This window comes from Erinaceus europaeus, chromosome 7 (genome assembly GCF_950295315.1).
Source record: "Erinaceus europaeus chromosome 7, mEriEur2.1, whole genome shotgun sequence".
Taxonomy (NCBI): domain Eukaryota; kingdom Metazoa; phylum Chordata; class Mammalia; order Eulipotyphla; family Erinaceidae; genus Erinaceus; species Erinaceus europaeus.
The window spans coordinates 106,143,138-106,167,215 of record NC_080168.1 but is presented as its reverse complement, the minus strand read 5'-3'; the positions used below and the strand labels follow the sequence as shown (position 1 = coordinate 106,167,215).

Genomic DNA, 24,078 nt, shown 5'->3' with positions numbered 1-24,078 from the left:
CTTTTATTTATTTATTCCCTTTTGTTGCCCTTGATGTTTCATTGTTGTAGTTATTGTTGTTGTTATTGATGTTGTTTTTGGACAGGAAAGAGAGAAATGGAGAGAGGAGGGGAAGATGGGAGAGAAAGATAGACACCTGTAGACCTGCTTCACTGCTTGTGAAGCAACTCCTGGGCAGGTGGGGAGCTGGGGGCTAGAACCAGGATCCTTACCCTGGTCCCTGTGCTTTGCGCCACCTGCACTTAACCCCTACACTACCTACCGACTCCCAGACAAGAGTCTCTTGTATAAGCATTATGCTGCCTACTTGATCCTTGAGAGCTGCTTTTCTGATGATCAAAATAATATTTTTGGGGGGAGGCAGGCGGTGGCGCACTTGGTTAAGCGCGCACATTATAGTGCACAAAGATCCAGGTTCAAGCCCCTGGTCCCCACCTGCAGGGGGAAAGCTTCACGAGTGGTGAAGCAGGGCTGCAGGTATCTCTCTGTCTCCCTCTCTATCTTCCCTTCTCAATTTCTCTCTGTCTCTATACAATAATAAATAAATAAAATATTTAAAAAATAATCTTTTTTTTTGTCTCCAGGGTTATCACTGGGGTTCCGTGCTGACACTATGAATCCACTGCTCCTGGTGGCCATTTTCCCCCCATTTTATTGGGTAGGACAGAGAGAAATTGAGAGAGGAGGGGGAAGATAGAAAGATAGACACCTGCAGGCCTGCTTTGCCTCTTGTGAAGCTTCCCTCCCTGCAGGTGGAGAGTTGGGGGCTCAAACCAGGATCCTCGCACGGGTCCTTGTGCTTTGTACTATGTGGTTAATCTGTTGCGCTACTGCCCAGCAACCTCAAAACAATCTTAATTAAATTAAATTAATTAATCAATTTATTAATTTATTTTTGCCTCAAGGGTTATGGCTGGGACTTGGTGTCTGCACTACATATCCACTACTCCTGGAGGCTACTTTTTCCCTTTTATTGCCCTTGTTTATCATTGCTGTTGTTATTATATTGCTGTCGTTGTTGGATAGGACAGAGAGAAATCAAGAGAAGAGGGGAAGACAGAGGTGGAGAGAAAGATAGACACCTGCAGACCTGCTTTGCCACCTGTGAAGCAACCCCCCTGCAGGTGGGGAATCAGGATCTCGAACCGGGATCCTTATGTGGGTCCTTACGCTTTGTGCCATGTACACTTAACCTATGGTGCCACCGCCCAGCCCCCCTATTTTATTTTATTTTTGCCTCCAGGATGATTGCTGGGACTCGATGCCTGCACTACAAATTCACTGCTCCTGCGGCCATTTTTTTAAATTTTTCTTTTTTCTTTTTTTTTTTTTCTTTTGGATAGGACAGAGAGAAAAGAGGAGAGGGGAGAGAAAAAGATAGACACTTACAGATCTGCTTTAGTGCTTGTGAAGTGACCACCCCCACCCCTGGAGGTGGAGAGCCAGGGAGCTTGAACCAGTATTGTTGGGAGGATCCTTGGACTTTGTACTATGTGTGCTTAACCCTGTGGGCCACTGCCTGACCCCCTCAAAACAATCTTTATGGGGTCAGGTGCACCACATGTTACTATGGGTTCAAATCCCTGATTTCCACCTGCAGGGGGCAAACTTAGAGAGTGGTGAAGCAGTGCTACAGGTGTCTCTCTGTCTCTCTCCCTCTCTAGTTCCCCTTCCTTCTCAATTTCTCTCTGTCTCTATCAAATATACAAATAAAATATTTTTAAAAAAATTTAAGTGGTCCAGGAGGTGGCAAGCGTTGGTCTCTCGGGCATGAGGTCCTGAGTTCAGTCCCCTGCAGCACATGTACTAGAGTGATGTCTGGTTCTTTCTCACTCTCCTATCCCTCTCATTAATAAATAAATAAAATATATATTTTTAAATATTTATTTTATTTATTTATTCCCTTTCGTTACCCTTGTTGTTTTATTGTTGTAGTTATTATTGTTGTCGTCGTTGTTGGATAGGACAGAGAGAAATGGAGAGAGGAGGGGAAGACAGAGAGGAGGAGAGAAAGATAGACACCTGCAGACCTGCTTCACCGCCTGTGAAGCGACTCCCCTGCAGGTGGGGAGCCGGGGTTCGAACCGGGATCCTTATGCCGGTCCTTGTGCTTTGCGCCACCTGCGCTTAACCTGCTGCGCTACAGCCCGACTCCCATAAATAAAATATTTTTTAAAAAATTTTAAAAGGAAGGCTGAACAATGGCACACCTGGTTAAGCGCACAAATTAGAGTAAAAGACATGGGTTCGTGCTCCTTGTCCCCACCTGCAGGGGAGAAGCGTCATGAGCTGTGAAGCTGGTCTGTAGGTGTCTTTCTCTCTCACCCTTTCTATCTCCCCTCCCCTCTCTCAATACCTGCCTCTTTCTAAAATAAATAAAAACATTTTTTTAAAGGATCCTTACATAACCCAGGAAGTGGCACAGTGGGTAAAGCATCAGACTCTCCACATCTCTTTCTCTCTCATTCATGAACAAACAGATATTGAAAAACTATCTTTACATCAAAACAAACCAGTAGAGTGACCCTAAGGAGTACAGATGTTTCAGTCATGTGGCATCTGTAACCCGCACTCTTTCCTTCTAGCTCTGGTTGCCTGCGTGACTTGTATCTCTGAGATCAAGCAACTCACAGCAGTGATTTTCACGACAGCAGCAGCATCTCCCAGCTCTTCTTTTAACTGTTCGTATGACTTTCCTGCCTGAAAAGGAGAGATAGAAAATACAGAATGAGGACTGGGAGGTGGTGTTGTGGTTCAAGTGTTCGACTCTCAAACTTCAGAAAATACAAGATGAGGGAGTCAGGCGGTAGAGGGTAGAGTAGCGGGTTAAGCACACATGGTGCAAGGACCGGCGTAAGGATCCCGGTTTGAGCCCCTGGCTCCCCACCTGCAGGGGAGTCGCTTCACAAGAGGTGAAGCAGGTCTGCAGGTATCTATCTTTCTCTCCCCCTCCTCTGTTTTCCCCTCTTCTCTCCATTTCTCATTGTCCTATCTAACAATGATTACCTCAATAACAACAATAATAACTACAACAATAAAACAAGGGCAACAAAAAGGAAAATAAAGAAATATAAAACATTTACAAAAGAAAATACAAGATGAGATGCTGTTTATAAAGGAGGAACAACTCAGATCTAGTCCAGACGCTCAGAAAAAACAAATAACCAGAGTCAGATAGCATTGCAAAGATAAGCAAAAATGAGAATCCCTTTTCTGGGCCCAGGCAGGGTATTTACACATGACCAGCATTTTCTGCTGGTTGGTGCCTTGTCAATCCTCCTTATAATTCAGATATAGTCGTTGACTAGGGTCAGCATATCTGACTTCTTTTTACTGGCTAATTATGACTTTAGACCAAAAAAAAAAAAAAAAAACCTCAAAGCTTCCTCTATAATATGAGAAACAGCGTTTGTCCTAGCTAGCAGGAAGTTGCAAAGCTCAAAAAGATAATGTGTGGGAGTTGGGTGGTAGCACAGTGGGTTAAGCACAGGTGGCGCAAAGTGCAAGGACTGGCATAAGGATCCCGGTCTGAGCCCCCAGCTCCCCACCTGCAGGGGGGTCGCTGCACAAGCGGTGAAGCAGGTCTGCAGGTGTCTATCTTTCTCTCCCCCTTTCTGTCTTCCCCTCCTCTCTCCATTTCTCTCTGTCCTATCCAACAATGATGACATCAATAACAATAATTACAACAATAAAACAAGGGGAATAAATCAAAAATAATTTTTAAAAAGACAATGTGTGTGGATGTACTTTATAAACTTTGTGTTATTTCCACACAGTGCTTACTACTGAGAGGAGCTGAGGATTTTCTAATTTCATATATTTGAGTGAGAAAGAGGAGAAAAAAGCAGGGAGTGGTACTCAAGTCCTGAATTTCCTGAGCCCTAGAGTCAGCACCCCACATTTCCATCTTGCCCCCTGCAGTAAAAGTATCTTCCCAGTTCTGTTCTTACACTCCACATGTGAGAGTCCCAGGCCAAGAACCAGCCTGTGAAGGTGGGAGGCTCAAAGCCCTGTTTAATGATCAGGATCGGTGTGTCAGCGTCTCGGCCACTGGGGTGAGTGCACAGGTACTCCTGAGCTGTAGCAAGGGCTTTCTCCTTCTCTGTGGCATTGGCCTCAGCCCCAATCCACAAGAACACCTGTTGTGGAGAGAAGGGGTAGTCTGGAGAGAGGGCACTCATGCCACAGACTAATAAGCACTAGGTCGTAGGCACTGCCTTATCTTTTCCCCTCATCAGAACTTGCCAGTGAACTTTATTTTGAGAAAAAGGTTTGCCACAGGGGTTACTGATGGGACTCAGTGCTGATACTATGAGTCCACTGATGCTGGTGGCCTTTTCTTCTTTCTAATTTTATTTGATAGGGTAGAGAGAAATTGAGAGGGGATGGGGAGATAGAGAGGGAGCGAGAAAGCACACCAGCTTCACCTCTCATGAACCTTCCCCCTCCCTGCAGTTGGGGAATGGGCTTGAACCCAGGTCCTTACACATGGTAATGTGTGCACTCAACAGCCCCCCATGATTTGTGGTTTTTATCTCTCAAATCTACATATCTAGACTTGAGATCTATCTCTCTTTCTAAAATAGCAAGTCTTTTTGGATTTAAGCTTCCTGAATCCAACTTCTGGGGAAACATCTTTTTCTTTTCTTAATATGTATTTATTTAAAATTTTTTATTATCTTTATTTGTTTATTGGATAGAGACAGCCAGAAATCGAGAGGGAAGGGTTGGATAGAGAGGAAGAGAGACAGAGAGACACCTGCAGCTCTGCTTCACCACTCGTGAAGTTTTCTCCCTGCAGGTGGGGACCAGGGGCTCGAACCTGGGTCCTTGCACATTATAACGTGCACTTAACCAGGTGCTCCACCACCCGGCCCCTTTAAGATGTATTTATGAGGGAGTCAGGCGGTGGCGCAGTGGGTTAAGCGCACGTGGCGCAAAGCGCAGGGACCGGCATAAGGATCCCAGTTCAAGCCCCCGGCTCCCCACCTGCAGGGGAGTCGCTTCACGGGCGGTGAAGCAGGTCTGCAGGTGTCTATCTTTCTCTCCCCTCTCTCTCTGTCTTCCCCTCCTCTCTCCATTTCTCTCTGTCCTATCCAACAACAAAGCAACGTCAACAATGGCAGTAATAACCGCAACGAGGCTGCAACAACTAGGGCAACAAAAAGGGGGAAAAATGGCCTCCAGGAGCGGTGGATTCATGGTGCAGGCACCGAGCCCAGCAATAACCCTGGAGGAAAAAAAAAAAAAGATGTATTTATGAGAGAGAGAACCAGCATCATGCCTGTGAATCCTGCTATCTACCACGGCACCAAGTCCACAGCCCCTAGAACACTTCCTTTTGACCATATTCAAGCATGTCTTCAAGCATGAACACCTCAAATAAAACACCCTCCAGGGGACAGGTGGTGGCACACCAGGTTAAGCAGTGAAAGGACCCCAGTTCAAGTTCCCACCTCCCCACCTACAGGGGAGCCACTTCAAAAGTGGTGAAGCAGGTCTGCAGGTGTCTGTCTTTCTCTCCTCTCTGTCTTCCCCGCCTCTCTCGATTTCTCTGTCCTGTCCAACAACAACAGCAATAATAACAACAACAATAACATCAATAACAACAATAACAACTGGTTAAGCACTCACATTATAGTGTGCAAGGACCTAGGGGTTCAAGCCCCTGGTCCCCACCTGCAGGGGGAAAGCTTCATGAGTGGAGAAGCAGGGCTACAGGTGTCTCTCTATCTCCTCATTCCCTCTCAATTTCTCTTGGTCTCTATCCAATAATAAGCAAATAAAAATATTTTAAAAAGGGGGTCGGGTGGTAGCGCAGCGGGTTAAGCGTATGTGACGCAAAATGCAAGGACTGGTTCGAGCTCCCGGCTCCCCACCTGCAGGGGAGTCGCTTCACAGGTGGTGAAGCAGGTCTGCAAGTGTCTATCTTTCTCTCCCCCACTCTGTCTTCCCCTCCTCTCTCCATTTCTCTCTGTCCTATCCAACAACAATGACATCAATATCAACAATAATAATAATCACAACAACAATAAAAAACAACCAGGGTAACAAAAGGGAAAAAATGGCCTCCAGGAGCAGTGGATTTGTAGTGCAGGCACCGAGCCCCAGCAATACCCTGGAGGCAAAAAAAATAATAATAATAATTTAAAAAATAATAAAATGTTGGACTTTCAAGCATGAAGTCTCCAAATCAATCCCTGGCAGCACTTGTGCCAGAGTGATGTCTGGTTCTCTTTCTCTCTCCTCCTATCTTTCTCAGTAATAAATAAATATTAGAGAGAGGGAGAGAGAGAGTGGGGGCACTGCTTGCTTCCACACTGACTTTGTTCCCCACAAGTCCCTGCTGTCTGGGTGTGGAGCCCGCAGCTGTTGATCTATGAAGTGCATGATGATAGGCTGGCCAGGCTTCCTGAAGCCAGGAGGGAAAATTCAAGAATGATGAGTTTTAGTCAACATTCTCTTCTGTCCCAAAGCTGGCAAAAATAGGCTACTCCTTTGGTTACCACTGACTAACGTTTGACTTGGGGATGGCCTAGCCTGGATCTGTTCTGGAGACAGATACTTTACAAGAAATAGCCTAACCTACAGGGATGATTATCAGTTCTTCCCAGTTCTCTGGCTGGGTCTTACCTGGTCCCAGGTATCCAGGAGCATGACGTCACCTGGGTTCAGATCATCCTGGGTGTAGTCTGTTATCTCTGTGACAATGAACCGTCCAGTCTTATTGGAGCATTCAAAGAGACGGGACTGCACATCTAGGACTTCCTGCTGTAGTCTGTAATACAGACCCATTTTGAGGAGCTGAGCTGCTTGCAAATCAGGTTCTTAAAGCTGAAAGGGTTCTCAGAGCTTGTGTTGTGCACAAGCCGGCAGGGGGAGCCAAGAGGAGAGCCACCAGAGGCCTCATACCTTTTGTCATTGGCATAGGGAGTTTTCCCTCCCAGCAGGTCCCAGAACTCGGCAGACTCCTGGCCCTGAGCCACAGCGTCCTCCTTGCCATCGCAGAGAAGCCCAGCTAGCTCCTTGGCCATGGCGCGCTCATCCCCGCTGGAGCCCTGCGGTGGTGAGGAAAGCACACACACGTTAGTAGCACACAGGCTGGGGAGAAGCTCAGTGAAGCCAGGAATGGCTGACCAGGAGAGAGTTTGCTCTAGTGCTGGGGTGGGCAGGGGTGGAGAGGAAAGCGCAGTGGGAGTGGCCAAGAACAGGACTAGATTCTGAATCCCGCAGTAAATGGTGACAGGATTCACCGTTTTTCATCTTCAGTTGCATTTTTACCCCTACTTTTGATTTTTTTTTTTAAAGGGAATTATTGGGAGATAGGATGGGAGGTTACTTTTTTTGTTGTTACGAAGGTTATCACAGCAAGGGAACCCGAAGCATCCTTTTGCCCCTCAGCCTACAACTTTACATCACTTCTCCAATGTGATTGTGAAAGCAAAAAGATGAGAATTTGTGCCTGTGTGTCAACAACTGTACTGTGATCTACTAATCTTCAGTAAAGTAAAAAAAAAATGAATAAATAAAATAAAATATGAATTATGACATTCAAAAAACAAGAAGATATGGAGTATATATTCCATGGAATGCTACTCTGCAATCGAGAGAGAAAGAGAGAGAGAGAGGCTGTGTTTTCTGGGACAAATTGGATGAAACTGGGGGTAATTATATTTAGCAAAATAAGTAAAGATATGAAAGAGAGTCCAATGCCTTATCCACTCTGCCAACACCTTGAATTTTTTTTTTTTTTTTTGCCTCCAAGGTTATTGCTGGGGCTCGGTGCCTGCACCATGAATCCACTGCTCCTGGAGGCCATTCCCCCCCCCCCTTTTGTTGCCCTTGTTGTTGTAGCCTTGTTATGGTTATTATTTTTTTTGTTGATGTTGTCTGTTGTTGGATAGGACAGATAGAAATGGAGAGAGGAGGGGAAGACAGAGAGGGGGAGAGAAAGCTAGACACCTGCAGACCTGCTTCACTGCTTGTGAATCGACCCCCCTGCAGGTGGGGAGCCGGGGGCTCCAACAGGATCCTTACCCCAGTCCTTGTGCTTTGCGCCACCTGCGCTTAACCAGCTGTGCTACCGCCCGACCCCCCAACACCTTGAATTTTTTATTTATTTGTTTATTTATTTATTTGCCTCCAGTGTTATTGCTGGGGCTCAGTGCCTGCACCATGATCCACTGCTCCTGGAGGCCATTTTCTCCCCCTTTTGTTGCCTTTGTTGTTGTAGCCTTGCTGCTTGTTGTAGTTATTATTGTTGTTATTGATGTCGTTTGCTGGATAGGACAGAGAGAAATGGAGAGAGGAGGGGAAGAAAGAGAGGGGGAGAGAAAGACAGACACCTGCAGACCTGCTTCACCACCTGTGAAGCGACTCCCCTGCAGGTGGGGAGCCGGGCTCGGACCGGGATCCTTATGCCCGGGATCCTTATGCCAGTCCTTGCACTTTGTGCCACCTGCGCTTAACTCACTGCTACCGCCCGATCCCCCACCTTGAATTTTTAACCCCTGGCAACCACGAGTTTGTTTGCCATCACTATACTTTTGCCTTTTTCACAATGTCAGAACTAGGATCACACTGTGTTCTGTAGCTTTTTGAGTTATCACCTAGCACAGTGCATCTAAGATTCACCCACATTGTATACCAACAGTTTGTTCCTTTATGTTCTTACGAGTATCTAACGTATATAACTGTACTACTGTTTATCCACTTTTCACTTGCGTCGCTTGAGCTTTTTTTATGATTATAAATAAAAGTGCTAAGGGGTCAGGTCCTAGGTTCAAGCCTCTGGTCCCCACCTGCAGGGGGAAGCATCACACATGAGTGGTGAAGCAGGGCTGCAGGTGTCTCTCTGTCTCTCTCCTTCTCGATCACCCCCTCCCCTCTCAATTTCCTCTCTGTTTTTATCCAATAATAAATAATGTAATAAAAGTGCTGTAAACATTTCAAGATTTCTGTGTGAAGATGGTATTTTATTTCATCCGGGTAAACACCCAGGTGTAGGACTGCTGGATCCTCTGGTAAATGTATATTTTATAAGAAGCTCATGTTGTTTCCCAAAGGCTCTGTGCCATTTGCATTTCCATCAACAATGTTTAAGATGCTTGTTGCTCTGCATCCTTGCCTGCAAGATGATGCTGCCGTTTCATTTAGCTGTCCTGATTACTGTGTGATAGTATATTGCTGAAAGTCAGTGGTAGCACAGAGGGTTAAGTGCACATGGTGCAAAGTGCAAGGGGTGTAAGGATCCCAGTTCTAGCCCCGGGATCCCCACTTGCAGGGGAGTCACTTTACAAGAGGTGAAGCAGGTCTGCAGGTGTCTATCTTTCTCTCCCCATCTCTGTCTTCCCCTCCTCTCTCCATTTCTCCGTGTCCTATCTAACAACGACGAACAAGAACAGCAATAATTACAACAGAAAAAAAAAAAACAAACAAGGGCAACAAAAGGGAATAAATAAGTATTAAAAAATAGTATATTATTGTGATTTCATTTGCCTATCTCTCTTTTTTAAATATTTTACTTATTTATTTGGGTAGAGATAGAGAAATTGAAAGGAGAGTAGGGAAATAGATAGACAGACAGACAACCTACAGCACTGCTTCACTGTTTTCAAAGCCTCCTCTCTGCAGGGCTTGAACCTGGGTCCTTGTGATTGTAGCATGTGTGCTCAACCAGGTGCCCCCGAATTTGAATTTATTTTTTTTTCTTTTCATTTACTGTAGGTTGAGAAGTAAATGAATAGAACAATGTTTTCTATTTATTTATTTATTTATTTATTTATTTATTTATTTATTTATTCCCTTTTGCTGCCCTTGTTTTATTTGTGTAGTTATTGATGTCGTCGTTGTTGGATAGGACAGAGAGAAATGGAGAGAGGAAGGGAAGACAGAAATGGGGAGAGAAAGATAGACACCTGCAGACCTGCTTCACCGCCTGTGAAGCTACTCCCCTACAGGTGGGGAGCCAGGGGCTCCAACCGGGATCCTTATGCCGGTCCTTGTGCTTCGCGCCACTTGCGCTTAACTGGCTGCGCTACCGCCCGACTCCTCGAAACAATGTTTTGTATCCAGTCATCCTCACTAGCCTCTGTTTCAGTGTCCCAAAGTTGAATTTCTCTTTTTTAATTTTCTTTTTCTTTTCTTTTTTTCTCCTTTTAAATTTTCTATTTATTATTATTATTGTTATTATTATTATTATATTTCACTAGAGCATTGCTCAGTGCTGGTTTATGGTGATGTGGGGGATTGAACGTGGGACTTTATTTATTTAGTATTTTTTAAACTTTTAAGCAATATTTATTTATCCCCTTTTGTTGCCCTTATTGTTTTATCGTTGTAGTTGTTGTTGTTGGATAGGACAGAGAGAAATGGAGGGTAAGGGAGTCGGGCGGTCGCGCAGTGGGTTAAGCGCAAGTGGCGCAAAACGCAAGGACCCGTGTAAGGATCCCGGTTCCAGCTCCCTCCCCACCTGAGGGGAGTCGCTTCACAGGCGGTGAAGCAGGTCTTCAGGTGTCTTTCTCTCCCCCCTCTGTCTTCCTCTCCTCTCTCCATTTCTCTCTGTCCTATCCAACAACGGTGACATCAATAACAACAATAATTATAACAATAAAATAACAAGGGCAACAAAAGGGAATAAATAAATAAATATTTTTAAAAAAGAAATGGAGATGAGGGGAAGACAGAGGGGGAGAGAAAGATAGACACCTGCAGATGTGCTTCACCTCCTGTGAAGCGACTCCCCTCTGGTGGGGAGCCGGGGTCCTTATGCCAGTCCTTGCGCTTGGCATCACGTGCGCTTAACCCCCTGGGCTACCTACCACCCAACTCCTGAACCTGGGACTTTAGAGCCTCAGGCATGAGAGTCTCCTTGTATAACCATTATGTTATTATCTTCCTCACCCCCAGTTTGCATTTCTCTAATGCTTAATAATGCTGAGCATCTTTTCCTGCTCAATACTTGCTTTTTTTTTTTTTTTTTTTTTTTTTAACCAAGCACTGCTCAGCTCTGGCTTATGGTGGTGTTGTTGGGGATTGAACCTGGGACTTCTGGTTGGAAGTCTTTTTGCAAAACCACTGCTACCCTCTGCCCCCCAGTCACCAATTGTCTTTTGTTAACTAATTTTAGTGCTTTTTTTTTTTTAATGCAGGTGTAGTTTGAATTGGTAAAACCCCATTTTTAGTGTTTTTATTCAATGTTAGTTACAGTAGAAAGTGGTGTGGGGGCAGGGTGGTGGCATATCTGGTTAAGCACACACATTACAGTGCACAAGGACCCAGGTTCAAGACTTGGGACCCCACCTTCAGGGGGAAAGCTTCATAAGTGGTGAAGCATGGCTGTAGGTGTCGCTCTGTCTCTTTCTCTCTCTGTCTTTCCCTTCCCTTTCAATTCCTCTCTATCTCCAAACAATAACAAATAAATAATAAAATAAAATAAAAAGAATTTTTTAAAAAAAGAAATAATATGGTGTGGAAAGGTGGACTTATCCAGCCTCTGGCGGTGTAGAAATTTGTGCAGGAGCTGGGTGGTGGGTCATGAGTAGAGCACACATGTTACAATGTACAAGGACCTGAGTTCAAGCCCCCGCCCCCACCTACAGAGGGGAAGTCTCTTGTGTGATGAGGCAGTGCTGCGGGTGTCTTTCTCCCTGTCTCCTCTTTCCCACTCAATTTCTGTTTCTTTTTTTTAAAGTATTTTATTTATTATATTTCTGAGAGAGATGCAGAGAGAGAAAGACACACAGAGAAACACCAGAGCACTGCTCAGCTCTGGGTTATGATGGTGCAGGGGATTGAACCTGGGTCTTCAGAGCCTAAGGCATGAGAGTCTCTTTCTATAACCATTATGCTATCTACACCCCCACCACAATTTCTGTTTCTATCAAAATGAAAAAAGAACTGTCGGGTGTAGTGGCTTTGTCATGTAGCTTCTGAGCCCCAGCAATAATCCTGGTGGCAAAAAAAAAAAGTAAATAAAATAGAAGTTTGTGGATCATTTCTAGGTGTGAGCAGTGCTGTTTATTATTATTATTATTATTATTGGATAGAGACAGAAAAATTGAGAAGGGAGAGTGAGATAAAGTGGGAAACAGAGTGACCCTGCTTCACCACTTGTGAAGTTTTCCCCCTGCTGGTGGGGAATAGGGGCTTGAACCTGCGTCCTCGTGCACTGTAAGGTGTGTGTGCACTTAACTAGCTGTGCTACCACCTGGCCCCTGTGCTGTTTGTTACTTTTTTTGCCTTCAGGGTTATCGCTGGAGCTCGGTGCCTGCACTACGAATCCACTGCTCCTGGAGGCCATTTTTCCTATTTTGTTGCCCTTGTTGTAGGGCTTGTTGTAGTTGTTATTGTTGTCATAGCTGTTGTTGTTGTTGGATAGGACAGAGAGAAATGGAGAGAGGAGGGGAAGACAGAGAGGGGAGAGAAAGATAGACACCTGCAGACCTGCTTCACCGCCTGTGAAGCAACTCCCTGCAGGTGGGGAGCTGGGGACTCAAATCAGGATCCTTACTGGCCCTTGCGGTTTGCGCCACGTGCGCTTAACCCACTGCAACACTTCCCAGCTCCCTGTTTGTTACTTTTTAAATGAAGGCTTAACTGGGGAGTGTTGCTGTTCCCTTTGAAAGAGCCTTTTAGAAGAAAGGTTCCTTTTTGAGAACTTCCAGCCCTCGATTTCTTTCTTTTTACTTGGCTGGCAGGAAGGCAGGTGCAGGGCTGGGTGCTGAGTACCTGGCATGACCACTGGGCCCAGCCATCCTACCTTGCCATACCATAGGTAGTGCTCCGCCTGGGTCCGCAACAGGAAGACATCATTGGAGTTTAGGGAGGAGGCAAAGGCAGGGACTTCCACTGCTTTGGTGTTTGAGTTGCTATTTCCTTGAATCTGGAAGAGCCGTACTGGGGGATCAGGCTCAGCAGCTCCCTTTCTGGAAGTCCCACCCTGGAAAGAAGAGCAGAGTCTGGATCTCAGGTGTATTGCTGTGAGTAGAGCACTCCTAGCCATTGTGGGGAACGTGGCTGCAGTCATCACTATATTTGTTCTGCAGCCTTTAGGCTTAGTCATGAGGTGTCATTAATACTAGCTTTCGGGAGTCAGCCTATAGCAGAGCGGGTTAAGCACTCGTGGTGCAAAGTACAAGGACCGGCATAAGGATCCTGGTTCAAGCCCCCGGCTCCCCACCTGCAGGGGAGTCGCTTCACAGGCGGTGAAGCAGGTCTGCAGGTGTCTGTCTTTCTCTCCCCCTCTCTGTCTTCCCCTCCTCTCTCCATTTCTCTCTGTTCTATCTAACAATGACGACATCAGTAAAAACAACAATAATAACTACAACAACAATAAAACAATAACAAGGGCAACAAAAGGGAATAAATAAATAAATATTTTAAAAAATACTAGCTTTCATTCTGAGAGCTTTTTTTGTATTATTACTATTATTATCATTATTATTATTATTATTTTGCCAGAGCCCTGCTCAGCTCTAGTTTATGGTGGTGTGGGGGATTGAGCCTGGGACTTGGGAGCCTCAGGCATGAGAGTCGGTTTGCATAACTGTTATGCTATCTCCTCCACCTGAGAACTTTAATTTTTTTTCTTTTTGCCTCCAGGGTTACTGCTGGGGCTTAGTGCCTACACCATGAATCCACTGCTCCTGGAAGCCTTTTCCCCCTCCCTTTTGTTGCCCTTGTTGTAGCCTTGTTGTGGTTATTATTGTTGTTGATGTCATTCATTGTTGGATAGGACAGAGAGAAATGGAGAGAGGAGGGCAAGACAGAGAGGGGGAGAGAAAGATAGACACCTGCAGACCTGCTTCACTGCCTGTGAAGCGACTTCCCTGCAGGTGGGGAGCTGGGGCTCAAACCGGGATCCTTATGCCGGTCCTAGCGCTTTGTGCCACATGCGCTTAACCCGCTGCACTACCGCCTGACCCCCGAGAACTTTAATTTTTACCAGCGTTTGTGGCTGATGTCTTACCTACATAATTTCACTGATTCTCACAACACTATGAAGTAGATCCTGTTATCCGACCACATATATGGGGAAACCAAGACTAAGAAACCTGGATAATTGGATCAAGCAGTGGTGCACCTGGCTGAGTGCACATGTTATCACGCACAAGGACTCAGGTTCAAGTCCCTGGTCCCCAGCTACAGAGAGGGAGCTTCACCAGCAGTGGAGCAGTGCTGCAGATATCTCTCTCTCTCTCTCTCCCTCTCTATCTCCCCCTCCCCTCTCAATTTTTGTACTATCAAACAAAAACAAAAGGAAAAAAATGGCTACCAAGAGTAGCGGATTCATCATGTGGATACCAACTAACACTAACGATAACCTTGTGGCAAATAAATAAATAGAAACCTGGCTGACCACAAGTCTAGAACCTGACCATGGGCTTGCTTGACACCAAGTATTCCTGGTAGTACTTTAGCTAAGATTTTGTGGAAGAAGTGGAAATTTAAATATATATATATATATATATATATATATATATATATATATATATATATATTGTCTTTATTTACTAGATAGTGACGCAGAGAAATTAAGAAGAGGGACATAAAGAGAGGAGACCCACCTGACTGAGGGAGCTGAGGACAGTGCACCTGCGTGGGCAGTAATGAGCCAGATTATAAAGGACTGTGAACCTTTGATGCCTTAGACAGCTGGGATTCACTTGAGTGTCTTGGACAGATTAACACCCTCTAGTCTGTATCCACCTCATGGCCTACTCCTCAACTCCTTTCTCTGTGGTCACTCCCCTGCTGGCTTATCCCTTCTTGCTTGTGGTGTGATTTTAGCTGAAGATTCTCACCTCAAAGATAACCAGCTTCCCTTTGAAAATGGCCATGAAGTGGCGAGGCTCCTTCCCCATGGCAACTCGAACCTGCACAGGGGCCCCGTCCAGCTGCCGATCCATCTCCACAGCCTGGTACGCTGAGGCTGCCAGCTCGTCCTGTGAGGCGTGGCGGCCCTGCAGTGGTGAGAGGGCAGTGAGGGCTCCTCTAGCCACTGCTTCAGTTCAGTGGCCAGAGATGGCACCGGGGCCCAAAGCCAAGAGCCTGCTCCAGGCCTACCTGCCAGATGTACAAGATGTAATGCTGCCTCCCATTCACCTCATATGAATAAAGAACCAGATAGCAGTCTCCCCCATAGAAGAAGCCATGCCACTGGTGCTCCACAGGGACCAGCTCCAGGTTCTCAATTCTCCAGACCTAGGGATGGTGGGGGGTGAGGAGACATAGCATTTTCGAGATGAGGGTTCTATATGAATTCAGAGACAGCTGCTCAAAGGGAACTGGGCTATGTTTAACAGAGAATCCAGACTGGGGCCGGGTGGCAGGCGCTGGCACACCTGATTAAGTGCACACATCAAGAGTATGCAAGGACCCTGGTTCAAGCCCCTGGTCCCCACCTGCAGGGGGAAAGCTTCATGAGTGGTGAAGTAGGGCTACAGGTGTCTCCCTGTCTCTCTCCCTCTCTCTCTTCTATCTCATTTCTCTCTGTCTCTATCTATCTAATAATAAATAAAATTAAATAAAAGAGAGAGAGAGAGACCCTAGATGAGTAAGGCACTAATGCTTGCTCAAAGGATCTCTTCCCCTTCTGGTTCTTCTTTCTCAGTGTTAAGGATTTGTCACATTTGCATGCTTTAAATCCCAAGAACTAGTTCAGTCCTGGTCAGGGGCATCCCCGTTACAGCCCAGAGATGATGTGCATCTATCTGCCAAGTGAGCTATTGATAGCATACTGGGGTAGCTGCTTCTCACTTCCCCGAAGAATTGTGAGAAAACTCTGAGGAGGCAAACACTTCTGAGAAAATTCCTGAGGCACCAGAGGTGAAAATGCAAAAGCAGCACTGACTCAGGACCACCCCGCCCTGAGACATCAGTCACTGGGCTTACCTCAACTTCTCTCTCTCTCTTAAACCAGAGCACTGCTCAGAGCACTGGCTTATGGTGGTGTGGGGGATTGAATCTGGGACTTTGGAGCCTCAGGTATGAGAGTCAGTTTGCATAACCATTGTGCTATCTACTCCCCGCACCTTACCTCAATTTCTCCATTGCCATCATCCACCATTCTTTCCTGGGCAGCCACCTCTGGCTTGGTGTGCAGCAGAGTCACATCAAATTTGTCCTGAAAAACTTTAGCTGCGATGAAGGGGTTGAGAGAAGCTGAGTGAGTGAAAAGCACCTCTGTTGGCCTTTCTAGAGCAGCCCACAGGGAGAAGTTGACCTGGGGGCAACCTCACCAATTCTGCCAAAGCTGAATGTTCTCCCCAGGCCTGTGGCCTGGCCCTTCACGGACCACTTCTGGAACAGCTGCTTGAACATGGCTGACTCGGCTCCATCGTTGACGGTCTCCACGTTGGTGCTGTCTGGGTAGCCCTTCATGTTGATAAAGTTCTGCAGAGAGCCCACACACATACCCACACCCACAAAACAGGTCAACCTTGGAATGCATTGGGTTCACCCCAACAGGGCCAATTAGTAGAATTACTCCATTCTGGGAGTCAAATTCTTTTTTAAATTTTTTGCTTCTAGGGTTATCGCTGAGGCCCGGTGCCAGCACTATGAATCTACTGCTCCTGGAGACCATTTTTTTTTCTTTTTTTTTTTTTTTTTTTAATTTTATTGGCTAGGACAGAGAGAAATTGAAAGGGGGAGAGGGAGGTAGAGGGAGAAAGACCTGCAGACCTGAAGACCTGCTTCACCACTTGTGAAGTGACCCTCCTGTAGGTGGGGAGCCAGGGGTTCCAACCGGGATCCTTGCGTGGGTCCTTGCGCTTTATACTATGTGTGCTTAACCCATGCAACAGCGCCCAGACCCTTTTTAACTTTTTTTTTTTTTACCAGAGCACTGCTCAGCTCTGACTTATGGTGGAGTAGGAAATTGAACCTGTGAATTATGAGCTTTAGGCATGAGAGTTTCTTTGCATAACCATTATGCTATCTACCCCCACCCTTTAAATTTTTTTAAATTAAAATTTTATTTATTTATTATTAGATAGAGACAGAGAGAAATTGAAAGGGGAGAAGGAGATAGGGGAGACAGAAAGACACTTACAGCACTGCCTCATCACTTAAGAAACTCCTCTGCAGGTGGGGACCAGGGGCTTAAACCTGGGTCCTTGCACACTGTAGTGTATATGTTTAACCAGATGCCTGGCCCCTTTTTATTTTTTTTTATCTTAGATTTATTTATTAGTTTGGGGAGGTAGCATAATGGCTATGCAAAAAAAAAATAATAATAATCTTTCAGGCCTAAGGCTCTGAGGTCCCAGGTTCACTCCCCAGCACCACCATAAGGCAGAGCTGGGTAGTGCTCTGCTCTTTCTTGCTTTCTCCTTTTTCTGTATCTTTCTAATTAAAATAAGTAAATAAATACAATATTTTATTAAAAGATTTATTTATTAATATGAAGGGGAAGGGGGTCAGGCTGTAGTGCAGCGGGTTAAGCGCACATGGTGCAAAGCACAAGGACTGGTGTAAAGATCCTGGTTAGAGCCCCCGGCTCCCCACTGCAGGGGAGTCGCTTCACAAGCAGCAAAGCAGGTCTGCAGGTGTCTATCTTTGTCTCCCCCTCTCTGTCTTCCCCTCCTCTCTCGATTTCTCTCTGTCCTATCTAACAATGACGACATCAATAATAACAACAACAATAACTACAACAATAAAACAACAAGGGCAACAAAAGGGAATAAATAAATAAATATTAAAAGGAATAATATGAAGGAGAAGTGAAGAGAGAAAGCACCAGAGGCTCACTCTGGCACATGCAATGCCAGAGATTGAACTCTGAACTTCAAATCTTTATGTCCAAAGCTCTAGCCACTATACCACCTCCCAGGTGTCTCTCTGTCTCTTTACTTCTCTCTATCCCCCTACCCCTCTCAATTTCTCTGTCTCTATCCAATAATAAAAATAAATTATAAACAAATAAATAAAGGGGGCAGGGGCAGATAGCATAATGGTTATGCAAACAGATTCTCATGCTCCAGGTTCCATCCCCCGTACTACCATAAACCAAAAGTGAGCAGTGCTCTGAAAAAAGTAGTGTGTGCTTGCGCTACCCACTGAGCATCCTCCCTGCTCACCCAAGTGGTCTCTTCTGAACACATCCAAAGTGCCACTGACAGAATTTGGGGGCCAGTGTTGCACATGCGTAGGTCTTACCAAGGCTTTAGACATGGCCGTCTGCTTCTCGAGCTTGGTGGATCCTTTTCCTTTCCACACATAGATCTTGGCTCCACTCTGGTCCAGGATGTAGCAGTCCTGAAGCAGTCAGGGATCAATGTGGTCACTCCTGCTCTTTGCCTTTCCCCGGGGGGACTGCCTCTGAAGCCACGTCTAGTTGCTCCAGGCTATGCCCATCTGTCCAGGCTCTACTTACCTCATGGCTTAGTAAGTCCTGCACCAGAGGCCTCGTTGCTACCTCTGTGACTGCCAACTGCCCACCTGAGTCAGAGACGCTGGAGAAGAGGAGAGGTCAGCCTGTGTCAAAGCATCTTGTCATTTATTTATTTATTTATTTTTGCTGGCTTAATTTGAGTATGGAGTTTCTCAGTAGTTTGATTTCTTTTTTTTAATTATTTTTATTTATTTCCTTTTGTTACCCTTGTTGTTTTATTGTTGTAGTTATTGATGTCATCGTTGTTGGATAGAACAGAGAAATGGAGGGAGGAGGGGAAGATAGAGCGGGAGAGAAAGATAGACACCTGCAGACCTGCTTCACCGCCTGTGAAGCGACTCTTCTGCAGATGGGGAGCCCGGGGGCTTGAACCCGGATCCTCACTGGTCCTTGTGCTTCGTGCCATGTGCACTTAACCTGCTCCGCTACCGCCCGATTCCCTGTAGTTTGATTTCTCATGATAGGTGTGGTTTGAATGCAGGTGGGAATGTCCAGAGGAGACCTTTGTGCATTTCTCTCCCTGGCACCAGCCTCTCCATGTCTCTGGGCCTGTAAAGACCCCAGTTAAGGGCAGGTATTCCCAAAAGAACAGGGTGTTGCTGATAAGAACAGATGGCAGATGCCTCAAGCAGAGGACACTATGCTTCTTTTAGAAAATGCACTTTTTTCTTTTCTTCTTATTTATTTATTTTTATGTTATTATTACTTATTTATTTAATTTTATATTATCATTTTTAACCAGAGCACTGCTTAGTTCTGGCTTATGATTGTGCAGGGGACTGAACCTGGGACTTCAGAGCCTTAGGCATGAGAGACTCTTTGTATAACCATTATGCTCTCTACCCCTGCCTTAGAAAATTACATTTGCACAGGACTAAAAGAAAGTATGGTACCTGTACACAGAGGTGCTTGGCTTTCTAGGGCCCCCTCCCTGCCCCCTCCTCACCGCCCCCAGCCCACCTGCCAGCCAGTGGCCTGATTTAACTACTCACTGATACAACATGATATTTGATTTCTGCTGCTGGTCTATGATCTCATCGGGGACTGCAGACTTGATAATGGACCGTCGGCCAAGAGTGTCCTGAAGAACCTTCATCAGCTCTGGGCTTGCTGCCTCCTTATCTCCCTCAATCACTCCAATTTCAGCTCGGCCCCCTCGTTCCCTGTCGCGAATATCCTTCGCCAGAAGCATAGCCTGTCAGAGAAGTTCATGGGGGCACTCAGTTACCCGGGGTACATCTCTGCCACACCCAGGAGTAAGTATGATGCTGAGGAGGCCACAGACCACTGCACCTGCCCTGTCTCTAAAGCAGATGCTGCACAAAGACAGAGGCCCAGCTCAGGAAGGAGGAGGGAGGGGGTAGGTAACATAATGGTCCAAAGTCCCAGGTTCAATCCCCCGCACCATCATAAACCAGAGCTGAGTAATGCTCTGGTTAAAAAAAAAAAAAAATAGCATAATGGTTATGCAAACAGACTCTCATGCCAGAAGCTCGATAGTCCCAGGTTCAGTCCCCTGCACCACCATAAATCAGAGCCGAGAAAGTGGTCCAGGAAGTGGCACAGTGGATAAAGCACTGGGTTCTCAAGCATGAGGTCCCGAGTTCAATCCCCGGCAGCACGTGTACCAGAGTGATGTCTGGTTCTTTCTCTCTCTTCTCCTATCTTTCTCATTATTAAATAAATAAAAATTAAAAAAAAAAAAGATACTGGATTGTCAAATGAGGTCCTGAGTTCAATTCCCAGCTTCACCTATGCCACTGTAATGCTCTGTTTCTCTCCCTCCCTCTCCATGGTACCCAATAATAAATAAATAAATAAATAAATAAATAGTAGTTGTTGTTGTTGTTGTTTAAAAAAAAAAGGAGAAGAAGGTAACCGGAGAGAGAGCCAGCAACCCCCTCACCCCCAGGTCTGAGGGAAAGAGTGTACCTTCAGGCGCTCCCTGCTGTTACTCTCAGGACCATTCCACTGGATGATGGCCTTCCCCAGGTCCAGCAGGAAGACATCCCCTAGGTTAAAGCTGTCCCAGCTCAATTCCACCTGCACATGACAGGAAACACTTCTTAGGAGGGATTCTGAGGTGCCAGGTGTGTGTGTGGGGGGGGGGCTCAGGGTAGACATGGGGCAGAATTTACCTCCGTGGCCCTGATATTTCTCTTCCCCTTCACATGTAGCAGCCTCTTCACATCGTAGGTGTTGGTCTCCACGTGCCTCATTCCAGAGGCTACACCCCCCTTCTTGTAGCTGAGGAGACAGCCATTCAGTTATGTACTGAACACCTGCAACATGCAAGGTACTGGGGAGGCAGCTATGAATTATACAGATGCAGCCTCTGCCCACTCAAGCCCCTACAGGCAAACAAAGATGGTAGTAACTGCTGCCTCAGAAAACTGAATGACAGATTACTTCCCCCCCCCCTCGGGGTTATCACTGGGGCTCGGTGCTAGCACTATGAAGCCACTGCTCCTGGCAGCCTTTTTTTTTTTCACACACACCTCCCCATTTTATTCCATAAGACAGAGAGAAATTGAGAGAGGAGGGAGAGGTAGAAAGGGGAAGACACAGACACCTGCAGAACTGTTTCACTGCTTGTGAAGTATCCCTCATGCAGGTGGGAAGCCAGGGGCTCAAACCCAGATCCTCGGGCTTAGTGCTGTGTGCATTTAACTGAGTGCACCATCATCTGCCTCCCAGCGACAGATTTTTTAAACAGAGTGCATGGGGCAATCTTTTCTTTTCCTCCCTTCCTTCATTTTTTCCTTCCTTCCTTCCATCCTTCCTTCCTTCCTTCCCCTCTCTCTCCCTTTCTTTCTCTTTTAGCTGGAGTGATCAATGATTTACATTGTAAATACACTTATTTTTAGAATTTCTTCATTTTTTGTTATTATCTTTATTTGTTGGCTAGAGACAGAAACAGAGAGGAAAGCGGGTGACAGAGAGGCCCCTGCAACACTGCTTCACCACTTGCAAAGCTTTCCCCTTGCACGTGGGGATGGAGGGCTCAAACCTGGGTCCTTGAGCATTATAACATATGCGCTCAACGAGGTGTGCCACCACTTGGCCCCATAAATACAGTTATTGACACATGTGTAAAATTTCTCAGTTCTCTGCAAAACACCCTCCCCCGAGCCTAGGTTCTTCTCTACCATCATGCACTAAGACCTGAAAGCTTCCCTACCTTGCCTCCACCCCATCCCCACCAGAGTCCTTTTTACTTTGGTGCAGTACATCAAGGGGCAGTCTTTCCTCCCTTCCTTCCTTTCTCTCCCTCTCTCTCTTTTTAATTTTTTTAATGTTTATTTATTTATTTTCCCTTTTGTTACCGTTTTTATTGTTGTAATTATTATTGTTGTTATGATTGATGTCGTCGTTGTTGGATAGGACAGAGAGAAATGGAGAGAGGAGGGGAAGACAGAGAGGGGGAGAGAAAGACAGACACCTGCAGACCTGCTTCACCGCCTGTGAAGCGACTCCCCTGCAGGTGGGGAGCCGGGGGTTGGAACCGGTCCTTGTGCTTGTCGCCACATGCACTTAACCCACTGCGCTACCGCTGGACTCCCACTCTCTCTTTTCTTTCATTCTGCATGATGAATCCTCTGCTCCTGCAGCCATTTTTCTGTTGTTTTTTTTTTTTTTATCGAATAGGACAGAGAGAAATTGAGAAGGGATGGGGAGATAGAGGGAGAGAGAAAGACACCTGCAGACCTGCTTCACTGCTGCAGGTGGGAAGTGGGGGCTCGAACTGGGATCCTTGCATGGGTCCTTGCACACTGTACTATGTGTGCTTAGCTCGGTGCACCACCCTTGGGCCCCTGGGTCCCCCGGGCAGTCTTTTCTTTTTATTATTATTGTTATTTTATTAGTGATGGGGCAATCTTTTCTAAAGAGGTTCAAGAATGGGGCCATGGGTGAGGGTAGATGGCGTAATGGTTATGCAAAGACACTCTCATGCCTGAGGCTCTGAGGTCCCAGGTTCAATCCCTGCACCATCATAAGCCAGAGCTGAGCAGTGCTCTGGTAAAAAAAAAAAAAAAAAAAAAAAGAATGGGGACCAGGTGGTGCACTTGGTCTAGAGTGCACACACTGATTTGAATGATGACATGAACCAAACCTATTCAAGCCCTCAGTCCCCACCTGTGCGGGGCGGGGAGGGGGGGAAGGTCATGAGCGATGGAGCAGTGCTGCTGGTGTCTTTCCCTCCCCCCCTTTTCTCATCATCTGTGAGAAATAAAGAAATAAATAAATAAGCCACCAGGAAAAATGGGCAGTTATGTGGAGGTACTGAATCCCCCCCCCCACAATAACCTTGATGGCAAAATTAATAAAAGAAGAAGAAGCAACAGGGACCAAGGACCAGAGGACTAGTACTACAGACAGTGGGAACACCAATGAGAAAGTCCCTACAGCAGGGAAGAACTTCTAGGAGCCATCAGAAAAGTCAGTGTGCAACGGAGAGGGGGTACAACCGGATAACAGCGACACCAAGCCTCAAGACCATCCCCCACCAGGCTCAGCTGTCCTGCTCCCTGCACTGACCCCAACCCGGTTCTCAGACACCCCCCCACCCCACCCTTCTGTGCAAAGGTCCTAGGAAGCCATCTTGGGGCAGAGGATCCAGGCAGTGGAGATCACCAGCTTCCAAGAAGCAGGCCTGGAAAGAGACTCAATTCTCAGGCTCGCTAGAATTCTTGTTTTCCAATGTTGATTTTCTTTCCCTTATATTTGTTAAGACAGAGAGAAATCAAGAGGGAGGGGGAGCTAGAGAGGGAGAGAAAAAGATAAGCCACGGGTAGATCTGCTTCACCACTTGTGAAGTTACCCGAATCTTTTTTTTTTTTCCTCCCTTTGTGTTTTATTTTAAAAATATTTTACTTTATTTTAAAGAAGGTGATATAGAAGGGCCAGGCAGTGGCGCATCTGGTTAAGCGCGCACATTACAGTGCACAAAGACCAGGTTCAAGCCCCCGGTCCCCGCCTGCAGAGGAAAAGCTTCATGAGTGGTGAAGCAGGGGTGCAGGTGTCTCTCTGTCTCTCTCCCTCTCTACTTCCCCCCTCTCAATTTCTCTCTGTCTCTATCCAATAATAAATTAAAATATTTTTAAGTGGGGGGCTGGGCGGTAGTGCAGCAGATTAAGCGCACATAGCACAAAGCACAAAGATCAGCATAAAGAACCCAGTTCGAGCCCCCAGCTCCCGACCTGCAGAGGGGTAGCTTCGCAAGTGGTGAAGCAGGTCTGCAGGTGTCTATCATTCTCTCTCCCTCTCTGTCTTCTCCTCCTCTCTCCATTTCTCTCTGTCCTGTCCAACAACAACAGCTATAACAACCACAATAAGGGCAACAAAATGGGAGGAGAAATAGCCTCCAGGAGCAGATATCTAAAAAAAAAAAAAAAAAGTTATATAGGGGAGTCAGGCGGTAGCACAGTGGGTTAAGCGCATGTGGCACAAAGCACAAGGACCAGAGTAAGGATCCCGGTTAGAGAGTGAGGATCCCGGTTAGAGAGTGAGGATCCCGGTTCGAGCCCGTGGCTCCCCACCTGCAAGAAGACGCTTTACAGGTGGTGAAGCAGGTGTCTATCTTTGTCTCCCCCTCTTTTGTCTTCCCCTCCGCTCTCCATTTCTCTCTGTCCTATCCAACAATGACAACATCAACAACAATAACCACAACAACAATAAAA

General features: G+C 46.2%; 1 protein-coding gene across 3 annotated transcripts in view; it reads right to left on the bottom strand.

The window, feature by feature from the left end:
• AVIL (advillin) overlaps window positions 1–24,078 on the bottom strand; it is a 48,913-nt gene that overhangs the window by 18,051 nt on the left and 6,784 nt on the right. For all 3 annotated transcript variants that reach the window (XM_060195020.1, XM_060195019.1, XM_007516661.3), the window contains 14 exons: window positions 20,536–20,644; window positions 20,330–20,440; window positions 19,390–19,592; window positions 18,380–18,458; window positions 18,163–18,261; window positions 16,242–16,395; window positions 16,040–16,140; window positions 15,067–15,204; window positions 14,805–14,963; window positions 12,761–12,940; window positions 6,913–7,058; window positions 6,634–6,778; window positions 3,951–4,139; window positions 2,632–2,700 (listed from right to left, as the gene is read on the bottom strand). In XM_060195020.1, the coding sequence (XP_060051003.1) occupies window positions 2,632–2,700; window positions 3,951–4,139; window positions 6,634–6,778; window positions 6,913–7,058; window positions 12,761–12,940; window positions 14,805–14,963; window positions 15,067–15,204; window positions 16,040–16,140; window positions 16,242–16,395; window positions 18,163–18,261; window positions 18,380–18,458; window positions 19,390–19,592; window positions 20,330–20,440; window positions 20,536–20,644 (1,882 nt within the window). The remainder of the gene's footprint in view (window positions 1–2,631; window positions 2,701–3,950; window positions 4,140–6,633; window positions 6,779–6,912; window positions 7,059–12,760; window positions 12,941–14,804; window positions 14,964–15,066; window positions 15,205–16,039; window positions 16,141–16,241; window positions 16,396–18,162; window positions 18,262–18,379; window positions 18,459–19,389; window positions 19,593–20,329; window positions 20,441–20,535; window positions 20,645–24,078) is intronic.